This window comes from Lytechinus pictus, chromosome 16, assembly GCF_037042905.1.
Source record: "Lytechinus pictus isolate F3 Inbred chromosome 16, Lp3.0, whole genome shotgun sequence".
Lineage (NCBI taxonomy): Eukaryota > Metazoa > Echinodermata > Echinoidea > Temnopleuroida > Toxopneustidae > Lytechinus > Lytechinus pictus.
Window position 1 is genome coordinate 21,194,709 of NC_087260.1, and position 13,238 is coordinate 21,207,946.

The 13,238-nt window shown below is 36.7% G+C and overlaps 1 protein-coding gene across 1 annotated transcript; it reads right to left on the reverse strand.

The window, feature by feature from the left end:
- Window positions 1-238: 238 nt before the first annotated feature.
- Window positions 239-12,474, reverse strand: LOC135156996 (uncharacterized). The gene is made up of 4 exons (XM_064111269.1): window positions 11,579-12,474; window positions 9,110-9,248; window positions 7,135-7,243; window positions 239-5,431 (listed from the first exon to the last, which is right to left on the reverse strand). The coding sequence occupies exons 1-4, from the start codon at window positions 11,760-11,762 to the stop codon at window positions 5,162-5,164; spliced, it is 702 nt and encodes a 233-aa protein (XP_063967339.1). The 5' UTR covers window positions 11,763-12,474; the 3' UTR covers window positions 239-5,161.
- Window positions 12,475-13,238: the final 764 nt, after the last annotated feature.

Genomic DNA, 13,238 nt, shown 5'->3' on the forward strand with positions numbered 1-13,238 from the left:
GACGGCCAAAAGAAATGACAAAAATATTTCGAATGCACTCAGAATGCAGTCAGAATATTTAGAATGCGCCTAGAATGTCCAAGAATGTAGCAAGAATTATCAATCTGACTCCATTGCGGTTCATTTTGACTAGTGTATGATGATTCACCTGGTCAATTTACTGTATTTCAACTCCAATTTGGTGAATTCATAAGTTCCTCCCAAAAATGTCTAGATTTTTTAAATAATTTTTTTTGTTCCAGCTTCTGATTGATTCCTGCTGATTCCGAATAAGTGTGATGGGGGCTTTAAAGGAAGTTAGCCGAGAGTCTTGTTCACATTCTCGTGTTTATGCTGAGTTGTGTGAACACAGTCGCATATATGAATTAAAATAATGTGGTATTACTAAGCAACGGTGGGTTCAGGTATGACTAAGGTAGGGCAACAGAGGGCGCCCTTTTTACTTTTTTTTAAACAAAAGAAATCATACCAAAAAAAATCTAACACTCACAAAAAATCTCCAGCATTCTTTCGTAAAAATCTTTTTCCCCAATTTTCTTCCAGTGGTGGTGTTTTGAGCCAGATGATCAACTCACTTCATGTGTATAATAGTAAGAAAACATCAATATTGTTTCATTGAACGAAGCTTATACTGTAGGGAATCCCTACGTAGTTTTCAAAAATGAAAGATGTCAACTACATTGAATATTTTATGATAATATTCAACTGATGATGAAACATGAAGGAAAGCTCGAGGAAATGGGAAGTGTCATCTAGTCCACCCACCGTGCTGTCCGTTAGTAGGGGCTGTCACATCCCGACAATTTATCAAGCTATGTCGCTGTAGTGTACGTGCCGCCAGCCGTTTTCTCCTTTAATCTCATTTATTCATATCCAACATTCCATTTTTTATATAAAGAATTGCATTTTGTTAACAACATGTAATTATCAATAATCAAATTTATTTACATCAATAATCATCTATATTGTTAACACAAGGCTATTCTTGAAATCAAGAAATATGATTAATAAAACGGCTTGCCGTAGCCTACGTACGTCTGCTCCCGTTGGTTTAAACTGTCCAGGTGAGCACCGCTCCTTTATTGAGGTACGAAAAGATTAATGGGCGTCTGTACGGGAGAGCGACCGTGTCTACAGCAATTAACCCATCGAGGAGTCATAGCTTGTTCCTGAGACGGCGTTGGGGAGTTTAATCAACTCTCTTCTCGTGTTTATACAACGACTATCACTTCGGTTACCTGTCTTGAATTTATGCTAAATATCAATAATATTGGGAAGGCGATGCTGTAGTTAATGTATGTTGTGACTCGTCCATTTCAGATTGCATACGTAAGTGCAAAGTATGACATATCGTGTCAATGTCACTTTCCATCGAGTCATCGTAAAGAAAATTTAACATTCATCTAAACAGTCACATACAAGCCCCCCCCCCCAAGAAATAAATGAATGAATAAATTATTAAGAAAATTATATGAAATTACAATAAATGAAAGAAATAAAACAATTAATAAATGAATAAATTAATAAATATCAATTAAATTCAAATGGAAAAAAATAGAAAAGAGTCAGCATATACAAAAAGCACGAACCAACATTATTTTTCAAGTAAAACAAATCCTTATTTTCCCAATTCTCTTCTATTTCTTCTATATTTTGTCTCCACATGAGTTGTACATGGCTTTTGATGTTATTGATGGATTATTTTGGTACAAATAAGATGTGAAAAATACATCATTCACTTTTATAACATTTTTTTTATCAAACATAATATATCATTTTAAATGTAAAACCGCTAACATAGACTCGTCGAGTAACTTGTCTCGGGCTTTTCTCTTATCGTCTGAATTACTCTCCTTTGTTATTTTTTCTGTCAATGCAATCATCCTCTGGGAAGGCACAACAATAGTCGAATTACTAAGAAGTCATTTTTCATTTCATAGAAATAATGTTGACCATCCACTTTGTCTGTTTCAGAACTTTGCAAATTCCTTCAAGTCAGTCCATGATTCGTTCCGCGTATCCTGCGCGCCATCTTCAGTTTATCCTGACGACCTGACCATTAGGTTACTATTATATTGTACGGTGACTGTTTTCATACTTGCAGGGGCAAACTTCCCTTCGCTAGATGATAGAACTGATATTGTATGAGGTCTGATTGAATACATGGGACCATCTATTGGCACTAGGACCAAAACATCAATTCTTGACGCACACTAGACAGCATTTAATGTTGCTTTTTGTTGATAAACGTATCAAAGAACAAATAAACAAACAAAACAATCGCCACCCTGTCATGTATTGTCGGGGAGAGTGACAGTGAGAGCAAGGAGATATCTCCTTGGTGGGTGAAGAGAGCGTCACTATTCTCGGCATGCATCATCAACAGGTTTTGGGTTCATTAGATATCTACGTGCCAGTGCAACCAATGGAACTCTTCTTAGATTACCCGACGGACCTACACTTTGCATGTTTGGTGGTCCTCAAGGATATCATTTGGGCACGACGGCCTTTAAACGAATTCCAGCAATCGGAACCAACAACGCTTGGACGACAGAGGAATGTATTCAATAAATGGCGCCAGCGCCTATAAACCGTCCTTGCCACTGATTATTATCATGGACCCGTCTCATGACACCGTCATAATTATTAACTCTAGCTTCTTGACAGTCCCGACCTTTCGTTGGAAGAACGCGAACGCTTATTTACGACGTTAGTTAATTTTAGAAGAGACTTTTGGGCCCGTCGTCATGGTCTTAAAACTCTGTCCTGCAATGCAAATTGTGTGACATGAGATTTTTTTTTCGTTTCGCATCTGGAACGGAAACATTCAATTTGCGTTTCGTGTGTAAAATTCTGGTTGCTACTATGGTAACAGCGATATATCCGATTTAGGACGACTTTCCAAATCCACATTTGGTTCCTCCCAGAGCGCGAGAGGCCGCCCGGGGGGGGCCCACTTTCATTGAAGGGTGGATACCAGGCGCAACAACGCGTAAAAAGGGAAAGAGTGGGTAAGTACGTTACGTATAGGCCTATGTAACGTTATAAAGGTGTCAAAAACGATGATTAAAATACTGAAAAAGGGATATATTTCCAATACTTGTAGGGTTTCACAAGCCAAATAATTGTTAAAAGATGCATTTTCATAATCTGGAAAACTTGCTTCCCTTGTTTAGGGCACTTTTCGAAACCCCATGGTCGTGCCTGGTATCCACTCATCAATGGAAGTAGTCCCCCCGGAATTTGAATCTAACCCCCATTTCTGGGGAAAGTAAAACATAATACCCTTTACATCGTGTGCTAGAGGCGTGTCGTTTGTGCAGAAGGAGTGAACAAAAGAAACAAAAGAAACCCGCATGCAAACGTATTGCTTACGCTGTGTACATAGTATGCGAAATGGGTTGGGCTAGAGAGGTGATCTGACCCATGGAATCAATTGCCAGTCATCCACCAATAATCCACATTAATTGCAATATCGATTCAATGGACTGTAATGATCTATATCTAAGCCTTAATTTAGTAACTTTTTCCTCACTCAATATGTACTCGATTTGTTTGAAAAACCACTTTCTTATCCATGTCATATTCAATTTTAGGTCCTGCATTTCGAACATCTCCAGCCATCAGTCATAATACATGCATGTATGGCGCGCGGGTGTCGCGGGAAAGAATTTTGCACACGAAAAGCAGATCTGTAGGGCCTGTAACCCCCCCGTAACACAAATCTTAGCATTGATTGTAGAGCAGTTTTCTACGTTTGATTCTATTGACTATAATGTACAATCAATCTTAAAAATCAAGTGTATGATTAAGCGTCAACTTTTGTGTTAGGGGACCCTAATATTAGCGTCCGTGATGATTGCGAAAGGTGGCATGTATCGGATATGGGACGTAATTGTCCGCTATCCTGCTGTTGCGAGCATTTCACGACGCTGATAGTCAGTGTTTTTCACCGACTATTGCTGAAAGCTACCAAATTCCTCGCATCCTATCGGCAGAGAGCAATTTATTCGGTTAAAATCACTGAATCTCTCAGAGCTTTAAACTGCAATTATGGAATAAAGAAAAGTCTAGGTTTTGCTATTGCTCCATAGTTAACAAATCTGACCTACGTCAACGAAAAAACAAACAAACAAATACACAAGAAAACCAAGTTATCGGTTAAGAACCGCTGTAAAGTGGATTTCGCAGTCGAATTTATGAAATTTAGGTATACGAGAAGAACACCATGTCGAACAATAATGATCGTAATAAAATCACTAAAGTCGTTGCGGCATCGCTGTGGATGCAAATGGTACGACTGAGATGTTTGGTGGTATATACGTAACATTTTCTTGGTAAAATGTAACTTTGCTTTTCGGATAAATCTGCCTAACGCATCACAATCTTTGATGATATCTGCCGGGCGAATTTCATCACAAAGGTAGTTAAGTTATATCGTTATAACTCCTAAAGATGTTTTGCAAACTAACATCAGAAGTAAATTGTTTTCTTATTACATTGACAGTGATATAACTTCCAATGTTATACCTACGTCATCCTTTAAATCAAATAAACCCATCATTCTCCTTTGCTTAAAACGCACCAACGTCATATATGCAATAATTAATTGAGATCCGTCACAAGGACTCCCTCAAAATACAAAGATGAAAAAATTTGATATTTTTAGGCACCATGGATAATTGGAACATTTGATTTAGCACGACGTGACAGGTAAAATAGGCGCATTAATGTTAAATTCATATGCGCCCACCTGCATCAGAAATCGCCGCATAACTAACCCGGCGTGACCGAGTAGGGAGAATCCACTCCGCGGTGATCACATTAGCACCGGGGAATGGATTTAAAAAAAAAATCAATCAGTTTCCGTGCTTTGCGCTTGGATGCAGCTCACCCCAAACACGGCACAATATATTGTGTCAGCGTCGCGATCTAGGGCGATGCTCAGGTGCAGCGGATGCGTTGCTATAGCAACCGCATCACGATGGCGAGCTTCTTACAATCTTGGCTGGTTGGCACTGCGTCCATTAGCACCAATTAACCTGTCGCGGTGTAGATTCTCACTACCACCGTCTGTTATACTGGATGGTCCAGCACGGAGGTCGGTCTCTGAGGCCGTGGTCGACGATGACGATGACGTGCGTGGTCGCTGAAGTCCGCGCTACGAAAACAGCTTCCGACACAGGTACATACTGCAGAAACAGATGAGGACGAACAGGGCCCCGAGGCCCATCTGGACGATTGGCCACACGGGGAAGTCGGGCGAGATGGAGTACGAATCTTGGAGGGCAGACCGAAAGCTCTCCACCATCACCTTAAGCCCGGTGTAAACATCCTTATCTTGGAAGTATTGCCTGGTGTCAGAGTAGATGTCTTCCATGATCAATAACTTCAGTTTTAATGCCGCCGCAGGGCCAGCCGAAGCATATACCTGATGTCAAATTAAAACAAAAGAAGAGAATTATACTTTTTCTGATAAATTATATTAAAGAAGATACGAACCATGAGCGGCCTCAATAGCATCACCTCCGCCCTCAACGACTCATATCTGATCAGGTTCCTGAACCCATAATGCAACATTCTAAGCAGTGTAGTCTTGTAATATAGCTAAACTTGAATGATAATCACACTTATTTATTACTCAGTGCATTCATACAACAATGATTATGTTATTACCAAGTAGCAAAATAGGTACTTTTCCATTTCAACACATTCTTTGTTTCTTTATACGAATAAAGTTATAGGCTTAATTTGTTTTATGTAACAGTTATCGCAAGCGGTATATTTTAAGACCAGCTATTTATAACACGACGTGAGGGACCACATACAATGTTGATCATTTTGTCCCGTTTTCAAGACAAATGCCATCCAAATTCAAGTTGATCCCTGTTCTTGATACAACTCAAATGTTGATATCCATGTATCCAGATATAATTCATCGATTTAAGAATAAATTTATTTGACTTCCGAACCTCCACCCCATAAATAAGAGCTCAATCTTATTTATCTTAGTTATTGTCACATCCATCTGATTTTGGATTGGTCATAGCATATGCACAAACATTTCAGGCAGTGCCTTCCTTTTTAGTGTTTCTTCTTTGCTTTCTGTAATTTTTCTTCATTATCCTCTTTCCCCCTCGTTGTTCAGACTTTTAATGATCCTACCCGGCAGCCTTCTGCACCACCAATACACCCCTTATGGCGTATTTTGCGTATCCTGATTTCACTAATGACATTAACAGTGTGATTGTAATGACAATATAATGATTCTGATTTCAGTAGGGAACGTTTTTTGCCAATGGGCATGTCTGTATATTCACGAAATGCGGCTAAAATACGGCAGATATTCTGCTGATTTTTTTGCCGCATTTATACAGCACTTGACATTTCCATCTAAAGTGCAATGTGCATTTGTCTTTGAAACAGAAGATGTGTTAAATATGATGATATGGATGACCTATGACTTAATTTGAAGAAGAAAACGTTTTCATTTGCACAATGCGGGATAATTTTTACTTTTTGAATAGCAAATTATTTATAATTATAGATATTATTTATTTATAATTATACTTATTGTTGGTTTTGGGTAACTGATCATATTATGGGCCCTGGCGTCAATTTGGTGTGATAAAAGCAGAACGATAAAAAAATATTTATGAGGCATTGATAAAAATCCACCTATGAATACAAAAGTTACGGATTTGATTTTTATTATTTTAATTTTTGTGACCTCACAAGCGAGCACTGAGCTTCCATCTCAGATGAAATGCAATTTTCTCAGAAATCAAAGATGAAAAGTTCAATTATACTGTATATTGAAAATTTCATACACGTTTTCAGGACAGAAAAAAAAACACTCATCGTTAACTTAATCATGATGATTTTATATTTGATATTGTAATTCCGGGCCTATATTGGATAATTTCAAAACGATTCTAACAATGGCCTGTTATTATAGCAAAATAGCAAAACTTACACAAATGTAATTAATATTGATTATGTTTAACATTTTGTCGTCTCTCCGTTATTTCCTGGAGGGTGTGGCCTTTTGGGATACCATAGCGCTTCCATTTCTCAACTCTATTTTCTATTTGGGTTGAGAAATTTATAATTAATTGCGGTTTCTTTACTTACTTCTTTATCTTGCTTAGCAACAACAATCACCACATCATCTTCGCATTTCCCAAACATCCACGACTTCTTGCGCAAAAAATCGGCATAGTTTCGGGCCGTTACCGGGTCCCTGTATAAAGAAAAGTGAAATAAACATACACATTAATTTCTAGCGATTGATATTCATATATTTATTTATTTGTTTATTTATTTACTTATTTATTTATTCATTTATGTATTTATATATATATATATATTTATTTATTTATTTATCTAAACAGGTTGCCAAATCAACATAAAAATTTCTCTCCCTTGGGGTCCTGCATAATCATTTAAAAACAATCAAAATATTATATTTCATAGTACACAGTCAAATTAACATGAGAAAATATACATACATACATGTACATACTGTGATAGAAAATAGTTGAAGTCAGATATAATCAATACTACGATAAACTACGCAAATCATTAGAAATAAGGGAATATACATGCCTAGAAAATAATAATTGAATTGACATCAGGGATATTCAATATTGGAAAATTAAGCTGCAATTGGACTTAAAGGCTATCTTTTACATATTTCTTAAAAATTGCAAGGGAATTTATGTTTCGAGGTTCAGGTTAAAGACTATTACACAATGAGACAGCTTGATAATGAAATGTGTGTTTGAATGATACAATATGACATTTTGGGAAGTGTAACTTATACTGACAGGAATTTATTTATTTATTTATTTCAGTTATATTTACGCAGGGTAGCCCTTTCAGATATAGAACTGATTTACAAAGAGGCCCTGCAACGATAAAAAGAACATATACATATTTTACAATGGACATATGAATAAGATTAAATCATACAGTAAACATAACATTAGGAAACGTATACATGTAAATTAAAAAACAAATAACATTAGGAAGCGTATACATATAAATTTAAAAAAAAAATCCAAGTGGGGTCTAAAATTTCTTGTACAGTATGAATGAATTTCTTATCTAAAAGTAAATAACTTAGACAAACATGAACAATATAATAAATCTAAAAAATGCGAACTCTATCTTCAAATCTTTTCCAGTCTAAGAGGGCAAATAAGTTTTCCGAAGGGGTCAAGAAATGGGCATTTAAAACTAATATTGCGGCTCTTTTCTGTAACTTATTCAATCTTTCGGTATCTTCTTTGAGTTTATCTTGCAACAGGTTTCCCATCTTCATGTACGTTCTGATCCAAAGCGATTTCAAAAAGTTCAATTTACAGAATTAAGGGTAAAATTTGCAGGGAAGATTCAATATGACTCTCGGCCAAAGGGTAAAATGCATTTGTCGGAAGCCTCGGGGAGTTTATGAGCTATACATTGATATTTTGTATGGGGCAATATTTTTAAACAGTTGCGAGCGAGCATGGACATTTGTATTTTTTAATATGAAAATCAAATTTTGTGATAAAATTTTACGCAGTATTTAGAACATTATTAAATATTTCACCATCCTTCTTGTTTTTATTTCTTTTCTATTTTTTTTCTTGGTCATGAAAATGTTGAGGGGCAATGGTCCAACCCCCCTCCTATCTGTACGCCAATGGCGTCGCTCCTGTGCTTAATGATTATATGGTAATACCTATGGTCGGGCGACAGGTTATTTTTATTGGGAAGGAGTGGCAGACGAAAAATAAAATTATGCAAATTTTTCCACAATTGTATGATAAGGTACGTTACTCGACCCCAAACTTATTTTTTTTTAAACATTATTCCTTCCCCGATCTCCCTTGTCTTCATCAGGGCGTTTGAAAAACATTTTTTTTCAGTGGATCATGTTGTATGACAATGGGATATTATAATCTTTCTAAAAATCACAATAACGATGCCGAAGCTCACAATGGTTTTATAACACTCAAAAACTGAAATATTTCTTTAAACTAGCTGTTGTATATCCTAAATAGAACAAAAATAACAACAAAGAACAGGTGTGAACATCTATTTAAGAAGGTTTATTCCTCACTGCCTGGTAGACGGTAAATAAGGCAAAATGGCGATGGAAATCGTGTAACCGCTGTCCGTCACATTGCAGGCTTGCTCCAGGGTACAAGCACATGACGTAGTCGAACGTATTTCCCCCAGGGCAAAGTCAAGTTCGTCAGCTGTGAGTGGTCAAAAATAGAACCAAAAGCAAAGGAAATAGCGTCAACAGAATTCCATTCATGACGAAAAAACGATTTATTGCAAAGGTAAATATAGACGCATTCACTGTATTTTTGTAATGAAGATGAATGGAAAAGTGGGCGATAAAACAAAGTAATACACGGCTATTTAAGTTTGCCACGAATTCAGTTCATCAGTTTAGACAAGACAACAAAAAGGATAAAGTCAAAGGCGTAAAAAATTCCCTCCATGAATAAAAACAGATATGAAACAGTAGCATGATCAAGAATAAGATATATGACAGTAAAACTACGTCATTACAATGGCATCTGCCATTTAAAAACACAAAGAAAAAAATATATACTCAGTTTATTCATTTACCAACGATAAAATTGACATTTGCTGATAAAAAGATCTAATACAAAGCGTTACATCAGCGTGACCCTGTAACCTGGCAAAGGCTTACATGTAAGTGCTTGACAATCTGCAGTCATTGTACTATATTCTTGATACTGGCAAAGAGTGAATGAAATCCATTGGTATCTCATGTCTTATATATTTTATCCTATTTTTCATAGCACCAAGGTTCCTTTTTCTATGTTTTTGCGTAGTAAAAGGAAAACTTTAGACGGTTTTTTTCACAAAAAAGAGGTTGACTAATTCATGACAGAATGCCACTAAACAGGTTGCTGCTGATAATAATAGCGTATTTTAGCATCCACTTCGCAGACGCCTTTTGGAACGTTGAGAATCTATTGAAAATGCCCGTCATATCACAATGAACAGATTAGAGGTCACTGTCGAAAGTTGATGGACCGAGACAGCACATCGTCTTAAGATTCGGATCGGACAACAAATTGGAAATAATGTCGTTTGTCCAGTATCCAAGACGACACTGTTGTTTTGAGTCACCGATTATCGACAAAGACTGCTTTGTAAATGAAGGGCTTTTGACGAAACATTCTCTGCGTTATAGAAAGCGTCTGCGAAGTAATTGCTAAAATGTCCTTTTGACTGAGAAGTAGACATACCGTCGTATGTGCACGTATCTGTATGGTCACTTGTCCATACGAGACATTCATTATCTTCATTATTGCTAATTTGCCAAACCAAACGTTCTTAATAAGCAATTTAAAAGGGAAAGATACTTCATAATTACATCAAACCTATCCCTCATTGTTAGTATTACCCCCTTTCTCTCTCTTCCCCCACATTTCCGCTTCGCCCATCCCCTTCCAACAGCTTCCATACAAACAATAGTCTCCGATTCATCTCACAATACAATGCACACACTCACATATACACCCACACCGCATTGCAAGTTAATACATTATATCAAAGTAAAATTCTTTTCCATCAGAATAGACATATTATATCATTAAGCGCGTAAAGATATGTATTATAGAATAAACAAATATTTTTCAGCAAGATTATTGACGAATTTTGGCATACGAGTTTGAAATAATTCGTCACCTTTTGGGTTAGTGACGATTTTTGGCAACCAGTACTCTGTTGCATTACTGTTTATGGTCAGCTCGGATTTATCAGTTGTTCACAGAAATTGGGCAGCTTTTGTTATTCTTTAGCAGACTTTGATTGATTTGTCAAGTCTACTAGAGGTCTAATTGTTTGCTAGATATCTAGAGAAGATATGAATGCATTTATTGGTGCTCGTTTTTGCTCTTTTTGACATGTTGGAGCAGATATAAATTAATTTATGGTCACGATAGTGAAAATGAATGCTGACTGTTAATTTATCTTTCTGTAATCTCCTGAATTGATAATTTAATTACCTTATTAATGAAATAGTTTATGCATTTTATATCATGAATTTATTCCTGACTTGATGACAGTATTTAGGCAGTCATTTTAAGGACTCTTGGCAGTCTGAATATTTAATCAATATTATCTAGTCAGAGAAATTTATTACTATATTGATAAAATATTTCTATCAACGTGGAAAAGGCTAGTGTCAGATGTTTCAGTCTCTAAAGAGAGATTATCCTTTGATCAGTAACATTTGGCATAAAACTGTCAAGTTGTTCTGGAATGTGCGCTGTTTTGATATTGCTTTGAATATCGATCTGACTTTGGTTTTTTCCACATTGGTCGTTTAAAAAGATATAAGATATTTATTGATAGTGTCGTAAACTCAATTCTAATTTCAGGATTAATGACTTTGATTATTTATTTATGTTTCTTACATCATACACAAACTTCGGGTCGTCTAAGGGCCTAAACATGGAAAGGGAGTTTAAGTAATTTCTTACTAATAATCTAATAACACAAAAGAGTATTTCGAAAAAGAATAACAACAGCTGACACTCACCCTGTTCTCTGGAAAGTATATAAAAAGGATCACAGAGCCATGAAGGGCGCCCTCCACGGCCGCATAGTTTAACATCAGTTCTGGGGTTGTATACCAAGTCTGCCATCGCAGGGGGCGAGGAACAAATAGCGAGTAATTTGCATATCAACATGATGACATGAGTCCAGCGAAAGCTCACTTTCATGATATGATCACATGACCCGCGTTGAATCGGGGTCTCTTCTTAACATGACTCAGCACAATTTCAAATCATCCACACGCATGCGCAGTCGTTTCCACAGTTTCCATTCAAGCGCAGCTCATTACAACCACTGCGAGCACTAAGAAAATAGCAAGCTTTAGGTACCTCATCACAATATTATGATATTAAGCAATTAATGACAATCATCTGAGGCAGCATTCCAGACAAAAATTGAATTTCTCCTGAAATATGCAAAAACAATCACGATCGAGTTTCAGCGCGATTGCCCGTGGGCGTTCATGATGTCCTGATACTCGCACGCAGGGATGCGACATCATCCTGAAGACAACGATACCAGCCAAGTTAACATCAGATATCGATGCACGTTTTTACATCGCCAGACCAATCAATAGTTCCGATTACATAGCGATCAACACAACTGTGTAAGAAATATTCAAGTGGGAGGTGATCGGTAAATTGTTATAGGGAGATAAGATGGCCGATAGATCGTTGTCGTTCGAAGCAAATCGCATTTCACCGCATCGGATCGAGACAATACCCTCCCCTCTGTAGCAAATGCAAACCAACTGTCATCCACGAAGGCAGGACGAAAGCAACTTCGAAGTCGCAGAAAATGAAATCCTTGCATGAACCATATAGAGCACGTAGCATCGACGTGGATTTGGTGTGGAGTCGACTAGGTCTCCAGTTCACTGTGTGATTAAAAAAAGAAATAGAATAAATAAATCTAATACACCATCACATTGGTTAGGAGTTTTAATTAGCCCTTTTATCAATATCACCTTTAAAAGAAAAAAAATTGTCAGTGTTTTTATATACACATTTATTACGAGGCTGGGGGCCCTGCTTCGTGAAACTATTATAAAATCATAGTTTGGAAATATGTGATACATTTGTTTTTCACTATTAAACCAAAATGCAGGATTTCGGGCGTTAAATGTGTAAATGTGTCACTTTTCATTTTAATATAACAGGCCTTCTAAAACAATGTCAGTCTCTTGATTTGTATGTACTGTATTTTACGTGTACATTAATAAAGATGACTGACTGTGTTTGTAAATAATTTTTTTTTCTCATTTTATGTGTCCTTTTTACGTTCTATCATTGCCCTGTGGTAATAAGTTAGCTCTATATCCATTTTTGTTTTTAGGCTAAATGGAATTACATGAAAGCAGACAATACTATTTTTGTATTATTATTTCGCATCGAATCAATCATTGTTATGATAGATTTTGATTTCAATTTAGTAACATAAACACAAGTTCCATTGGGAAAACCAGCACCTAATCCAAAATACCATCGAGACACTTTGTGCAGAATCCATGCCATTTCCTCGAAAATGCGTGTTTTTAGCATTTGGGTATGATAATGGCGACAGCTGCCATGGCAACGGTGGAGATGTTTGGTCATTCGTCTGCAGAATTTATGTGCAACGATTGAGCTATTTCGCGCCACTGT